Raw genomic sequence first — 16958 nt, forward strand, 5'->3', positions numbered from 1 at the left:
AATTCTTGAGTTTAATTGTGAATTCTTCGACAAGCTGTTACAGGCTGCTGATCGTTATTAAAAATATTTCTTCTTTTAATTACGATGATAATTTGATACCAAGTAGTCTGATTCTTAGTAATCTCAACAAAGTAAAGTATTTAATGGCCTTTATGTCAAGGTGCGGACATAGATATAATTCTAGGTATTTTTTTGTAATGAAATAAAGTGACAATTGTAGTAGTGGTCGTCTAGTAAGTGAATTGTTTTATTTATTTTCATGGTCCCCGTTAATGGTGATCTTTCGTTCTCTTATTTTATTTTTGGGACAGGGATATATTTTACAATGATTGTTTCACAATCCTCCTTTCACCCTCTCTCTCTCCCTCATTCTTCCCAATTTCTCTCTTTGTTCTCTCTTTCATCCTTCATGTTTTCTATCATTCTCACAGCATTCATTTGCATTACATTCACGCATCGCCTTCCATCTTTCGTCATATGTTTTGAATTTTGAATTGAAGTTTTCAATTAACTATTTTTATTTCGTTCAATTCTTCCATTTAGTGTTATTTCGTACAATACTATTATAACATTCTCATTTTCTATATAACATTTTTTTCTATATATTTTAAATAACTCAATAGATTACAATGTCTGCTCCTTATACGGTATTATAATAAATACATCTTATTACTGAAGGCTACAAAGTGTAAAATTCTATGAATACTTCGTACTTCCTTTCGTAATTTAAGACGTAGGAAGTTAAGATTTCTATGGTTATACCATTATGAAAACAAAATGTGTATAGTGCTACTAAATTGCTGTACTGTTCCGAGAACAAAAAATTGGCGCCGCCGTCATGAGTATTGCCGATGGACTGATGGAACAAAGTGGCTGATAACTCGACCTGTCTTGCCAGGCGCTTACCTATGACTAGGTACAGCGTTTTCGGTTGCAAACTATAACATTAACTACAATAATAGGTACTACGGATTGGGGTGCACGAACGTAATCTACCGCATTGGCGCCTACAATGAAAAAAAATGTATCATATTTAAGAGTGGTTAGTTTATTCAGCCAAATGAGCTATACATTCTTTCTTTTAATGCTTTTACACCCATAATCAATAACTTTGTATATCGACTATGTACCATCGTAATATTTTGTACACAAAACTTATCTCTAAGAGAGTCTGGTTATTATAGCAAGGGATGTAGTATACAAAGAGAAACCCTGTTTTTTGTCAGACGAGGGCGGCGGGAGTTCGGAGTCACGTTCGGACAGCAGCGAGGACGAGGTGACGGAACACGTGCCACGAGCCACGCCCACCGATAACATGGCCGCCGCCAGGGCACAGGTACTTAACTTTAAACATTTCTAACTTAGATAAATCATATGGAACACTCATATATTGCATGTGTACACCCAACTCTAGTCATACAGGATCTCTTTTACACGACTTTTTTTTTCTAAAACGCATCCCAAATTTTTTTAACATTTCTAAATAGTACACTAAAATTAATTTAAATTTTCACAACATTCAAATATAATTCTAAATATAACTAAAAATTTAAATTTCAACGTAATCTTAACGGTAATAAACAACTTAAAAACAAAAGGATCAGCAGCCAATTATTGACTTTATAAAAACAAAAAAACCAATAGAGGCTATAAAAAACGTTGCTTAAACCAAAATTAATTATTTTTGCCGAATATTTTTGTAATATTGATTTAATAATTATTTTCTTTAATTCAAGAAAATGTCAAGTTTTTAAATTTTTTGAACATATCCTCAAATTTATCGTATCTGAGATGTATATGTTTACATGATTGTTTTGAGGGACGCGTCTATAGTGTAAAAAAAGTTGTGTCTGTGTATATTTATATAAATGTATATACGTAAAATCGACGGGTAATTCACAGTACGTTCGTTCGGTTATCAGTGTTGCATGAGTGGAGAGTTTTTTTGACATAAATGACGACGAAAGTTCTTGGCGCATTTGCCGCATATGCCGTGTCTGCCCTTCTACGAGATTAGTTCTTTTCTCTTTTTTTTTTTGGGTTATCCAAATACATAGTATAAAAGTATATACTTTTCATGGAAGGATTAATAGTGAACACGTCTTTAGATTAGTACGGTAAATCTCGACCGGTAGCTATGCCGTGTCATGTACAAGCTTGCATGTTTTGGCATGTTAGCTGTACAGTTAAGAAAACGTGACATATATAAAAGACCTTGAGCCCCCTGGGATGACGTTCCATGGAGTAACCATAATAAGTAAGATTCGCCTTGCATATTAGGACTTCAATGTGAAAAACCAGGTTTGACACGGACAAAATTTCCGTTGTTTCTCAAAGGTGTAACGAGAACAGCTAGTTGTAATAAAAATTTCTCATTACTTACGGAATGCCCACAGAGAGACATCGTAAAAGGTGTTTTATTGTGTCCTTGCCTTTATACATTCAGATCCAAGTACGAACTGAATTGTATATAATTTACTTGAGTGTACGTAACTATACGCCTATGTATTGTAACACTAATAAGGCAAATAGAAAAATAACTTCCTATTGAAGTTGATAACATATTTCATCTTTTAAATAAACCTATCATTCTTGTTAAAGAAGCTTATATTGAGCTTTTTATATATAAAAGTACAAAGTCTGGTATCTGTATTGTCTAGACGTCTATTTCGCTACTTACTATTTTGCGATCAAATATTGTTATGATCAGGTTCGAAGGCCTTGTGGGCAGTTACAGGATTAATGTGACGTATTATGTTTTAAGGCCACAGGGCACAAACGCGGTGCTGATTATACATACACAAGTCGCGGATAGGCCTCGATAATCCGATAATAGTAACCAATCAAGTCGAAGCCATACGCCAAATCATAGCCAGTCACTCGATAGAGCGTTTTCTGATATAACTTAGACAAATTCAAGTGACAAAATAACCGCTTCGACCTGAGGTTCCCGAAACTCTCTAAGGCATAATTGTTGTAAAGTGATTAAGGCTATGCTTTTTTAAAGCTTAAACCCAGTGAAGCGGTAAAGCCTACTTGAGATTTCAACAGATTAGCGTCCCGACCCGATGGTAGCTTACTAAATATATTGTTAAAAGAATTAACTATTCAAATGCCTATTGATTAAAGATACTTTGAATTTGATTGATTTTATTATGTTACTGGTTATATCCGCAGGTTCCTACCATCAGCGTCACGCCACACAGTCCCGGCGTGCTGGACGACAGTCTACAGCAGTTGAGGAGGCTTAATGCAGCTGTCCAGCGTATGAGAGCTGCACCATTGCCGTTATTGGTAAGCTTGAATAAAAATTAAAAATAGATTTTAATATTATGTTACGAAGAATTTGTTGCCTTCATTATAATCCTGTCAGTCGATGGACGCCCAGAATGACCAGTCTTACCTATTGAAACCTCAATGTCGTCGGTTCACCTAATGGTCCAGCCATGTCGTTTACCAGCTCGTGGTAGCCACTCAAGAACCTTTCGTCTCCAATGGCTGACAATTTTCAGAGCGATGTTCTTCGCTCACTGCCACTTTAAACGAGCACTTATTTAATTAAAGGTATTCATTTGACAGTTTATTTATTGTTAAAATTATCAAAATTTTGAACAAGTGAAAGCTCGGGCAGAATAAAATCTTCGTCACGTGACTATTTGAAAAGTTTTGCGAAATTTGATAAAAGCTTATTTGGTGGCTAGAACTGAACTAGAAATATCTTGAACGGTAGTAAATATCCATAAAATAATCCAGGAGAAAATTTACTGTATGTCGCTATCATTTTAGTCGTGAGACATACACAAAGTTTTCCCGATTTCCAATAAGGCTCGGCGTCCTATGAATTTTAATTTTCTTCTACCGTTCTCATGTCTGTAGCATATAGCTTACTAACAGGTGGTAGAGTCACCTTGACGTTAATAAGAGATGTAATTCATCGTATCTTGAATAAAGGATTTTGAAGTTGTATTTTGAATACAGATTACACGTGTCTAACATACGCATTACTTGTCTGCAGGCCACAGGCAATAGTCGCCTCAGCACATCCTGCCCGTCGCTTTGTAAAGATGGCGTCGTGGAGCCGGAGTGTTCGTCCCCAACACATCTTGACTTCTATCCACAGAGTCGAAAGGGCAGCGGTAATGATTACATTAAATGTTTATTTCGTATATTCTTTATTTGATACAAAATAATATATATATTTTTTAATGAATATTTAGAATACGAGTACTTCGACGGTCTGATTATTAAATCTCGTTTACGCTTATTGAACCAATTTAGTATTGCAGCCAACTATAAAATTAGTAAGGCAAAACATTAAGAACTACAAATAAATTTTAAAATTCTGAAAATATTAAGTTACGGTCTAAACAATTCAAAATAATGATATGGTCATATTTGAGTTCCAAATTTGAATATTTGAGTACAGGGGACGCCCGTCAATGGGGAGGCTGGGGGGTGTGGAACGCGTGGGAGAGGAGAGATGAGGGTCGGCGCAGTTCCTGGGCTGCACTCGAACCTGGTGCCAGACCGCCCGAAGCAAGGCGACAAAGGAGGTACGTCTTTATTAAGAAGATAAGATTATAAAAGGGAATCGGACATAGGTGTAGAAGATTTAAAAGTATGAGTGTATTTTTGCTTTTGCTGTTAATTAATGAATGGTACGCCTTTTTCATTAAAAGACTGTCGGATCACAATTGCAAAAAAATGATATTCGTGTTTTAGAGTGGATTAGAATAGACATAGTAAAAAAGGCCTTGTCTTTTGGGCATGTCACTCGAATCGCGTTTAGTAATATTTAACACCATAATACACAATTATAAAATAAAAAGATTTAATACTAGAAAGTTCAGAACTTATTTCAATGGTTATTTATAACGACATAAAGATGAATTTACTGGTATTGTTACGCAAAAAGAAAAAGAAAAATAATTTTAGTAAAATTTTATTATTATAGTAAAAAACTAAAAAGCTGATATTGTAAGAGATAATGACGTTTGAATTGTATTAGGAAAGATAAATAAATTGTTATTTGCTTACTATATAAAAAGTAGTCACGTGTAAACGCATCTTTTTGAAAATTGTTAATGTCTACTACAATCATCTGTTCTTTTCTCTTTTTACATAAGTTCAATTGATAGATAGCTACATAAACTCTGCTTGGCTTATAAACTATAATAATAAATACAAGTAAATTAAAAATTAATAAAGAAGCTATTATTTTTAATTTGTTTTTTTCGTTCAGCCTTCTTGAACTATAAATTTAGTATACATTCCCCCTGTTTAGGCCTGTCAGGGAACAGTTATTAACTTGTCAGCGGATAATAGAGCTTATGTGTTGGTATATAAATTCCACAGTACATTAAATGGACACAGCGCCTCATTGTCTTCCATGGAGTCGGAAAGCGAAGTCCCGCGGCCAGTTCGTCATTCCACGCACTCTTTGAACGACAATGATTTAGCAGTAAGTGTATAAATTATAATCATCTTTTTGTTAAACATAGGGCAGATCAGTTAAACATAGGGCAGTTCTTAATAATGTTACAGTAATCGCATGATATGTTTTACCACTGTGAAAAATATTATATAAAATATTATCATTATCACCAAAGACTTAACAAGGTCACCTGTCCACCTTCTGGGTGGACGTTCTATAAATAATATTCGCGTAAATTTCATTATTGCAATCTTTGCTCGTTACAGAAGGACTTTGAGAAAGTGACAGCAGCACTGCGTGCGGCAGCTGGTGGAAGCGGGACAGCTGTCAGCGGCGGTCGCCTTGCGGCTCGCCTTCCGTTGCAGAAGTCTGTGTCCACTCCTAGTATCGTTGCGGCCGTGCAGCCTGCGCAGCCTGTGCCGCAGACTAACGCGTGAGTGACATATACACACACACGCACACTTGCTTATACACACACACTGGCAAGTCAAATCCGGTCAAGCTAATTTAATCTGGCCTTAATAAATATTTACTCAAGGAGAGACCAGTCCGAAATTTTAGATTAATTTAATATCAAGTGTCTATATTAAATTTAATTAATGTTCATCGAGAACTGGACTAATATATAGAGAAAAAAGACTGACAAAAAACCAATTTAATAATTCAACTTGCATGCATACGTACAAACACAAATATACTGATAAAGAAAATGTGTACACCCATTAATAACACCATATACAGTTCCATAGTGATTAATCTATATGATTGACATGACCTGTTCTTAACGTACTTGCATATCAAGATACTGTAGTTTAAAATATATATTAAACTAAAAATTTCCTAACACAGATGTATAACAATACACAAATATATAGGGTGATTGGTTATAGGCGCAAAAGCTTTAGAATGGTGATTGTGTATTTTCTTTGCTTCATCCTAACTCAACAGTTTCAGAAATATTAAATAACCTAATGACAATTAAGTTAAAAGAAAGTGTTTTCAAATTTCGGATTTAACTATATCCTAAAATTTTTTATTGTTCATTGTCTGGCCTTATAGACCAGAGGTTATTAGCCTGTCGAATTCGCGTAGAAAAATGAAATTAATGAAACATATTTCACAGTGATAATTTCACAAATGATAGTGTCACTTACTTTTTTATTGAAAATAGTTGAAGCTTAAAGCTTTTTGCTGACAAATAAGCCGTACATTCACCCCGTTAAAGCTTATACATTTATAACCAGACACCCTGTATAATATAATAATAACAGAGGAAGAAAAACAAATCAGAATGAATAAAATTGTGTATTGTAACTGATATTGCATGCTGATTTTGTACTACGGTCTTCTTTATGTTGGCGAAAATGTGTAAATGAAATAAATCATAGTAAAATTCAAAAATTAACTTCCTATTTAGAAAATCTATGTCAGTGTAAAGGAGGCAATTGTTTCAACTTTTTAAATGTGCATGTGTTAGTTTTCGTTGCAATGTTTGCTTTTAATTTTTTTTTTAATTTCTGCACTTACCAGTTGCATACCGGAACTGGTTGTCTATGGTACACCTAATTTGTGATAGGCCACGCTTTCACTGAAAAATAACACGAGACCGTCAACTAATTAATAGCGTTTGTGCCTCTCATGCGATATAAACATTTTGGCAAAAAAAGTCATATAACCAGGCAAACGCTATGTAACCATTGTGGTAAACGCATGAGAACGACATTGTACGTCCCGCTCGGTATTAGCTTGTCGACCGGAGGTGCGAGCGAGACGGAGAGCGATGAAGATCTATCTATTCCCACCGAAGGCACTATCAACCAACTGCCCGGGAGAAGGATCAACACGCGCCAGGAACACCTTGGATTGGATCGTCTGGCGTTTTTAGAGCAGTGAGTGAACTCTAATACGTTGACATACAGGTCATTATCTTTTAACAATAAACGTTATTGTCCAATCTGATACTATATCATGTCTTTACTATAAAATGTCTATCTTAGTAAAAAGAATACTCCACATGATTATCCTTCAATCTTATAATAGTGGTAAGTATAAATAAATAAATGTATATTTGACACTGTTATTTTTCTGCTTAATAACTCGAACAGTATAAACATTATACAATTACAAATAATTTTTATTTAACATGTCATATACGGGCATGCTTTTTAGCACAGCTTCGCTTAGTGGTTTTGTTTTTGATCACGAGTTTTTTTTTTCGTCGTTTACTAAGCATGATGTCAATTTAATTTGAAATTTGCGTTATCTGTGTACGTTAAGTTCGTGATGTCTTGACACAGGGCCGCATTTGATCATCATGCGGAGAAGAGACGAAAGCGGGGCAGCTTGTTCTTTAGAAAGAAAAAGGTGGGAGCTTTTTTATTTTATTTACGGATTATACAGGTTAAATAAATCAATGATAAACTTAAAACAGTTGAGTAAGTAACCCAACCTAAGAAAATTTTTATGTTAAAAATTATTGACATCCAAAAAATAAAATATTTTCTTTGAGTATCTTGTTACAAATATTTACATTTCTTAACTATATTTTTCACTTTCGCGTTACCGTCAGTAACCACTTTGTTAACTTTAGACAAAAATAAATATGGCAAAGATCAAATTTTAATCGAGAATAGTAATTTTGGTCAAACGGAGTATAAAATGTACAGCATTAGAACATTCTTTTAGCTTGTTAGGATAGGCACGGCTTTGTTAATGTCATCAGAAGACGCCGGATGTCGGCCGTTGCGTACCATTATTATCGCAAAAGTAAGGGGAGAGGCCTGTATCTAGCCCTGGACGTTTTCGCCTGAAAAAATGATAATGATTCATATTCTGTGCCTGTTATATCATTTCTTTCGGGGATGGCCGATCTAATTTTAGATTTCAACTTTTAGCGTAAATCTTTTTTTTTAAACTGATAAACACCCACGGCAAGGCTTTCCCTAAAGATCGTCACAATGACCGGTCTTGCGCTACTTTCACCTAGCGACTTACTGCGACTTGACAAAATGCACTTCCGACGATCAATTCTTCGAGCAACGACGGTAACCCTGGTTCTTTTGCGGATATCCTCATTTCTGATTTCATCCTTATTCCCAATCGGGTCATCAACGGGCGCTGTGGACTAGGTTTTAGTTCAGTTAATTCTGAATTTTCCAGGTGAAACGATTATCTTCTTTTACCATAACTTATTGTTATTCTGTGTATTGAAATTTTAAAGTGTGTTGTGTGTTAATTAGGATAAATCGCGTAAAGCAGCTCACGTGTGGCAGGCGGCGGGAACGGGCGGGCACTGCGATTGGTGCGCACGCGCAGTTGGCGATAAGCCTGCCCTCTATTGCGAAAGTAAGTAAAATTTTGAAAAAGAAAATAGAGATATCTAATCTTAATTTGACGAAAAAAGTATGTAATTATAAATAATTAAATGTTTTTTGTTATAACAAGAAAATAATTTCCGCATTTCAGATTGCACCATGACAGTCCATCAAAACGTCTGCAAAGACTACATAGTGGAATGTAACAAACCTAAGTCGTCAAAGGTTAGTTTTTTCGTGTATATAGAGTGTGTGTATGTGTTTAAGAGTGATCATTATATTATTTATTTAGTACACTGCGAATTAGTATTTATTTGGTTTTGACTGTCGTCAAATATTTGACGATAGTGGTTTGTCTGGAATAGACAAGTGTTGTTTTTACATTTTTTTCCTTTTCATTTTTTCATGAATAAAAAGGGGTTATTATTGTCTCTATGAAAGTACGAAAACAAAAAGGCGAACTAAACAACTTTTTCGCTTTACAACTCAATAAGTAATTCTTTTTTATATATCTAGATTGACATTTATTACACTATATATGTTTTCTGAATACATGTTTAAATAAGATAGATAAATAAATATATGTAACATTAACCACTTCGATATGAGTGTCGACTATAGTTGATTGCCACAGGTGAAAACGCACAGCCGGCTTTTACTTGCCGCGACACTGAGCCCATCGTGCTTTTCATTACATTTCTAATTTTTTTGAATGAAAAAATGATTAAACGGCGGCAGTGTCTTTTCGTGCATCTAGCATGAACGAGGTATGGTGGCAATAATCCCTTTCAAGGTCTTAGTCAGTCGCGCTCTTCAGAAATATATACTTGTAATTGTATCTGCCCGTTACACATGAGTATATCTATAAATGCAAGTAATTGGGCATATTTTGATAATTTAATTATAAAAACTGCCGAACAAATATGGAGCTTTCCTTTAAATATGATCAACAGGGTTTTTTTTGTGTACTGTCATTACTTTCACCTAATGTAATTATAACCAATTGTAATTGCGGAGGTAGAATTAAATTTCATGGTTGAAGGCTAAAGTCGACGCTTAACTGTGGCGGTTTTGTGGCTTCCAAGCACCGTACCGAGGTGGTTAAAAAAATTTTTTTTTGTATTTGAGACTTCGTAAAATTAATTATTGTGTATTTAAAATAAATAGATTTTAGATAATTATTATTTTTAATAAAATATTTTCCGTTTCAAAGACATCAGTCGGCAAGTCACTTAGCACGAATAGCGGCAAAAGCAGTAAACGCAGCTCCGTCTCTGGCCAATCGCAGAATGCTAACAGGTGAGCGACATTACATTATTATGTAAAATTATAAAATAACCTTAAAATCATACGTCGCGACTCATGCTTGAGAATTATAAATACATTTTGTATGGCATATATTTTGCTGCTTTTTTGTCGACAAAGGCGCGTTGGTATAGTGCCTTGAAGGAGTTTTCCGTTAATGCATTGTTTTAATTTGCGCGATAATGTGCAATATTTCTTTAACGATAAAGTCGGTTTTAGCTTGCGGTGGACGTCTTTTTATATGCGGTATCGAATAAGTACCAGGTTTTATAATAAGAAGATACACAAGTATGTGACACTATACGCGAAGGAGGTTTTATATTTTCTACACTTGATGTTTTTATATATTTTTACTGTTTTGCTTTGTATCATTGCCGATTCTCTCTCGTTTCTTGCCTATTTATTGTTTGTATCTTCGCTGTGTTTTCCGGTAAGCTATTCTATTTTCAGTTTTGGGTTATTTTTTTTTCCGACGACGCATTCGTCAACATTATTAAGAATTCATCGGTACGTGAATCGAGGTGATATCTGCTTTACAAATATTTGGACGCCAAAGTGGTTATTACGGACATGCAAAAGTGACTACTGGCCATTTAGAAATGTTTTGCTCATGCATTTAATTTACTTATATTTATTTATATTTACGTTCTGGTATTAAATATAAATAATAATGATTGATTTTTTTATTTAAATCACGTCAATATTTTTGTTAGAATAGTACTAGCCAATCATGATATATAAGGAGTTGAAAACTTGTAGTCACATTTGCTAGCGATGTATCCACCGCGCACCCACACTGGCCCGTATAGATGTGTATAAACGCACACATATGTACACGTGTGTTCGTGTTCGCGCACACACAGCAAGAAGCAGACGACGGGGTGCTACTCGCCGTGGCGACGAGTCGCGACCAAGCTCGGCGTGCAGTAAGTTTGCGGGAATGCCTCTATCTCTCTCATCCGCACACTCACCGTCATAGTCTGTCTCTCTCTCTGTTCTAAATTCACCTACGTCGCGGCTCTGTACTCCTGGTCATTCGCGGCGGATGTTTTTGTTGATCGTTAAGTTAATTTTCCTAGGTTCATTTTGTGTGTTTCTTTTCGCTTGGCCGTTTGTTTTCAAAGAATATCGTGTTTTATGGTTTGGAGGTACTTTCCCAAATAAATTCTATACCAACACTACAAAATTTTGAAACTATAGAAGAACACATAATAATAACACGAAATAATGTTTAAACTATTAATATTTATAGGTTAGAAAGTTAATATTTTTAAAAAAAATAATCAATTTACGTCTAAAATGTCACCATTAGAACTTTGGTTTTAATAATAATAGCATAGAAATTTAATAACTGAACTGAACTATTTATTATACAAACTAGGCCATGCAGAGCTTCCTGAAGGATTTTATTTGCCAGGCAGTGTTTTAATATGAAATTAGTGACTGCCAACGATTGCAGTAAACATTAAATATTGAATTGTATATTAAATTAAAAGGTGCAAGTTATAATTTGATACCAAAAATGTTGTCAATTGCATATTCCGAAGTTGTTTAAGAATCTAGAAGACAGACTAAAAAGGATGAATACGTTAAATCTAAAAATATAAAAAAATACCTCGAATCGTATGATAAATAGGATTATTAACATAATAAAAGTAACGTACCCTCTCGCATGTAAACGCATTCTTACGTCATTATGGCCCACTAATATAATCTGTTGTGATATTTTTGGTATTAACTATGTCCATCATACAGTTTGGATCGTTGGTTTTGACAACTGTCCTCAAATGTAGAGTATTAAATTACGTTTACTATTTTAATTTTTGTATAGGAGGCCGAGCATAGCCAAGTTTAAATTAGCAAATAATAAATAATAATAATTAACAATGAATAAATATAAATTAATAGAAAGTATCTGCAAAGTACCTTTGAATATACAAAGTGTATTACGTGTCAGGCGTCTGTCCATCATACATTTGATACAGAAATTCTTCTAGATCGTTCTCGAATCATTCACCAACGCCTTACTTGTGTATCTTTCTATCTATTATGAAGGTAGTTTGAAATTTCTTGAGATAATGTTGTCGTAGATCTTGGTTGGCGGTAAGATTTTTGTTATTTTGCTGAAGACTTTTGTTTATGTTTGGTGATTGACGGATAAGCTAAATAGGAGACTAAAATTTTGAACATATTATTTTAATTTCAATTTACCTAATCTCCGTATAAATCAAAAAAGGAAACAAATATTTTTTCTTATAGAGGTATATACGGGGCGATTGGTTATAGCAATAAATGTGTTAAATGGGTGAATGTATAGCTCATTTGTTGTCAATTAATGTGGGTTACACGGGGTCCAAAAATCGATAACATCAGAAATAGTAACGTAACGATATTACTGTAAAAATCGTTTTTAAGATTCGGATAACTACATATTGAAAATAATTATTGTATACTACCTATCCTTGCAGATTGTACTGCTAGAAGTTATTGGCCTTTCACATTTTGATAGGAAAAAAAATGTTACTTATTTCTGAGTGATCACTTTATAAAGGGTTATTGGAAATAGGTGTTAAACCTTTAAGGTTTTTTTTGATGTTTAGAACTGTGAAAATATATAGATTGCTTTATCGCATCTATTTGCATTCATAACTAATTAATCTGTGCATTATATATCTCTGAAATTCTATCAATTTATGAAATAAATCTGTGTTATTAAAATGTAGCTAAATGTATAAATATTTTTGTAAAAAAATGTCAAGTGTAAACATAATATTTAGGTCGAATATTGTTCAAAAAATCTTTATTTAAACGTGTTTTTCGAGTATGCAATATGAGCTAACATCGGATAGTCTTATCCTTATTTACCTATCGATTTTTTTTATTCTAGAAAAAACTTTTTGTGTAAAAAATCGCAGGATGAGCGAGTGAGATGGATATTTAGCTATCCCCTTTTCCACAGAAATAAATTTCAAAAATAGTTCATTATATTAATTTATCATCAGTTGGTAAATCATTATAGCCGTCGCGATGATTTCTTAAGAAATATCTAAACTTTTATCACAAGTGACAGTTGGATCAGATTTACCCTAATTTGGTTGAGTTAAATAAAACCATATTTTTTTGTCTAAATCATAATCGTGCTGAAAATATTTTAAATTTAATTAACCACTCCCGTTTAGCTTTTCAGTCAAGTTCAAAATTGTTTCGAAAACTTCTAGTTGAGTTTTATGAATCAGCTGGTTAAGTCAATATGTGCATGAGGTTATTTTTGCGTTTCTAAATTGCGAGCGTCACGTTTAGCTTATTTTTATTATTTAGGCTTCGCTGAGGTAAATTATTATATTGTTTTAATATATTGTTCAAAGGAGGTTCATTTTTTTTTCTTTTTTTTCGACAGCAAGTTGATTGGAGAAATGTATTGTGTAAGGAAACCTAATGTGTCAGTGCTATCTGTTACGTCGGATGATTTTTGACCCCGTCTGTACCTTCCATATTTTATTTAATGTACATTGACACAGAATAATATATAAAATCAAAATTTTGATAGTGAAAAAATACATTAATTAAATCGACATATATATTGTGTTCTTTTATATATTATTCAGTGTGGACTAAATAAATATTGTGGCATGTAAAAGAGTCGTTTTGATATTTCAGCAGCAGCGTCTATGCCGACGACAAGGACGGGTCAGATCATAAACACGATCAAAGCAAGTGAGTGTCTTTGAAAATTTAATTGCTTATTGTCGTCATTATGACGGCCTATAGACGCTCACTGTAAGGCATAGGCCTCCACCAAAAAGAGACAAGATGCCTGGTTTTAAGCTATCAGCGACTTTGACTGTGTCATCGGCCTGTCTAATAGATGGCGTACCTACGCCGTCTCTCGGGGCTTTTATTTAAAAAAAAAGTGTACTAAGTGTGGCTAGATGAATTAGTAGTATATGCTTAATTTAATTTATTTAATATTCTTTATTGTACACACTAGGATTACTTTAAATAATTTCATATTATTATCAAAAAAGTACAATGATCTTAGCACACAAGGCAATCTCTTACAGATAACCATAGTATAGAAACAGTAGAAGTAGTTAACGTGTACAACACATACATATATACAAATATATGTATATAGCATATATAGATTAAAAAGAAATAACTTACGGCATAGAAATATAGTCTCTTATTGCATACGTCATTGGTAAGCTCACAAAAGTGAACTACATAAATCAGAGAAGTGGCTATGAGCAGCTCACATAGCGCAAAGAACAGATGGCCGCTGCGGTCTTAAAGTTCTGGAGCGGAGACTAGAAAATCATGTCAAATTCATCGGAAACTGCTGAATGCGGCCCAGTTTTAGTCGGTTATTGGAAATCTATATGGAGGCCTATATCCGGCAGTGGGCGTATTATGTCTCGACAATAAAGTTCGAAGTGAGAGTCCACCATTACGTACACTTTTGACGTTTTTTTTATGCAATATTAATAATTAATTGTTTATTACATTTTTCTAAAAATTATAACAATTTATTACTATTTTTAACGTAGATTAAAGCAATAAATAATAAAATGATTATATATATATATATATATATATATATATATATATATATATATATATATATATATATATATATATATATATATATATATTAGAGCAATGATAGCCTAATAGTTCATAAATGTGACTAACGATTGTAGGCCAAGTCGTATAAACTTTCAAAGTCTATTTATCAAGTAAAATTAGAAGCATTACCAAGCTAATTCAGTTTATATTTTTTTTATTACAGCGCGTCGGATGACGCTGGCGTGACAGAGTGGCCTGAGGTGTACATCACTCCGGATCAACTGGGTGAAGAAGCGATTCTCCTGGGGTTGGGAGCTTCAGAACCGGACACCTGGGCTGCTGGTGCTCCCAAAGGACTCGCTAAGTAAGTGATAGTCACTTCCGTAGATTTTTGTATTTCTGTTGAACTATTCAAAAATTGTTACGACCTTAAGTTTCGGTATCGGAGGGGAACCATGTTTTTTTTTTTTTAAATAAGTATATTTTAAATAGTAAAAGGGCTGCTGAACTAGACTGTTCTGATTAAAGAGTAATCTCAATCCGGATCATTTTAGTTTTCCCTCTTGCCGTGCTGTAACTTAACACTTTCACTACTTAGCTATGTTTAAAACTTCACTTCCTGTCTCTTCTTCCTTATTTTTATTTTTTTAATTTGGTCAGCTCTGGCCTGATGTTTGGAATATATTCACTAGGAAGCTGTTTGAGAATTGAACATATATTATTTTGCGTGTAATTTTTATCTTTAATACTTCTGAAACCTTCTAATCATGTGTAATGCCTTTTTTCGAACCAGAACTTTCTAGAAATTTCTATTTTGTGTATTTAATATTTGACGTTTGTCACATTACGTGATGCTTCAAAATTTAAAGGTAACGCGTTCCGTCTAGTATATGAGACTTTAAGTGGGAAAGATATAATTCTAAGCTGTTATCAAAAAGGTGTAAATATAAATTTCCATCATGATATACTATTTTTATTAACTTGTACCTAAACATTACATTCCTTCGTTGATTAATATACTTAGGAGTATATTAAGAAAGTAGAAACTAAAGGAAAATAATAAAAAAATTAAATAATGTGTATAGAGATACAGGAGATAAGATGGATAAAAAGGAAGAAAAATACTATTGATAAAACTGTACTGTGATGTATAGAAGCGATTTACTGTATTATTTTATGAACAGAAAAGAGGGATAGAAAGTGGTGTGAGTAAGGAGACAAGTAAGTTAGGAAAGTATAAGATATTTTGACGCAAAGTAGAAGACGAATAAATGAATATGTGAAGAATGTAAGGAGACTAGCAAGATACGAGAGAAAATTATTAAACATTATAAAAAGACCTTGTCTGTCTAAGGGTGAACGATGGGTCCCCAATGACGGGGGCCATTAAAACATATATATATATATATATATATACATACAAATATAAATAAAATATACACACATAGGAATGTTACATAAGTAAAAGTTATGCTTACTGAACACTCGAAAGTCTTTTTTTTTATATATTTCAGATCGCTGGGTGAGAGAGAGACAAAACGACAAGAGCACATTTACGAACTGATCCTGACGGAAAAACATCATTGTCTCACTATACGTTTAATGCAAAAGGTAAGATGGTCGCGAAAGCATACGATTTAAGAAACCATGCTGGAATCTGCCTGAATCCAGCGTATGATGACTTTAACAAGGAAGATCCGTGGTCTTCACTCGACACCCTTAAAGCCATCTATAGGCTTGTTCCCTACTAAACGCTAGACAGAAATAAATCTATTGTTTTTTGAATTTGTCTATTGTTGAATAATAACAAAATTAAGAACCTACTCATTTAAATTAATGTTCTTGTGCAGATGTTCGCGGAAGGCATGACGAGGTTGGGCGGAATCTCCAGCGCGCAGGTGTCTCGTATGTTCCCACGGCTGGACGAGTTGTGGGCGCTGCATGCGGCGCTGTTAGCACGGCTGCGTGCCCGACAGCGCTCCGCCCCGCGTGTCACTTCCGTAGCCGACATACTGGCGGAAGCCTTTGCACCACCAGCTCACCAACGCCTCAAAGCTGCCTATGGTAACTATGTTTTTATGTCAGCCAAAGATTAACACTGTCAGTCATTTTAAATTTACTGCTTCACCGGGTTTCTCTTTCCAGTAATATAGGAGTGAAGTCTCCCTATTATTCTTCTTCACACTGTTAGGTAGATGCTCCTAGTAAATTCCGAAAAAAGACTTACTAGAGCGGTATCTTGACACGTGTTTAGCATTATAGAGGAGGCTCGAAAATTAAATTCGAAATTACTATATTCCCATTCAGGTATACGTACGCTTACGAATCGTCAGTTATTT

General features: G+C 34.1%; 1 protein-coding gene across 1 annotated transcript in view; it reads left to right on the forward strand.

Annotated features, from left to right (window-relative positions):
- cyst (rho guanine nucleotide exchange factor 18 cysts) overlaps positions 1–16958 on the forward strand; it is a 60844-nt gene that overhangs the window by 22413 nt on the left and 21473 nt on the right. The window contains exons 3-17 of the mRNA XM_068768076.1: positions 1227–1336; positions 3178–3294; positions 4016–4136; positions 4427–4553; positions 5356–5461; positions 5701–5867; positions 7180–7323; positions 7732–7798; positions 8674–8779; positions 8900–8973; positions 9962–10047; positions 13711–13767; positions 14843–14983; positions 16134–16230; positions 16470–16683. Coding sequence (XP_068624177.1) covers positions 1227–1336; positions 3178–3294; positions 4016–4136; positions 4427–4553; positions 5356–5461; positions 5701–5867; positions 7180–7323; positions 7732–7798; positions 8674–8779; positions 8900–8973; positions 9962–10047; positions 13711–13767; positions 14843–14983; positions 16134–16230; positions 16470–16683 — 1734 coding nt within the window. The remainder of the gene's footprint in view (positions 1–1226; positions 1337–3177; positions 3295–4015; positions 4137–4426; positions 4554–5355; positions 5462–5700; positions 5868–7179; positions 7324–7731; positions 7799–8673; positions 8780–8899; positions 8974–9961; positions 10048–13710; positions 13768–14842; positions 14984–16133; positions 16231–16469; positions 16684–16958) is intronic.

This window comes from Battus philenor, unplaced genomic scaffold (genome assembly GCF_028537555.1).
Source record: "Battus philenor isolate CCGP_79_NKW_IND1 unplaced genomic scaffold, ilBatPhil1.0.hap1 SCAF_24, whole genome shotgun sequence".
Lineage (NCBI taxonomy): Eukaryota > Metazoa > Arthropoda > Insecta > Lepidoptera > Papilionidae > Battus > Battus philenor.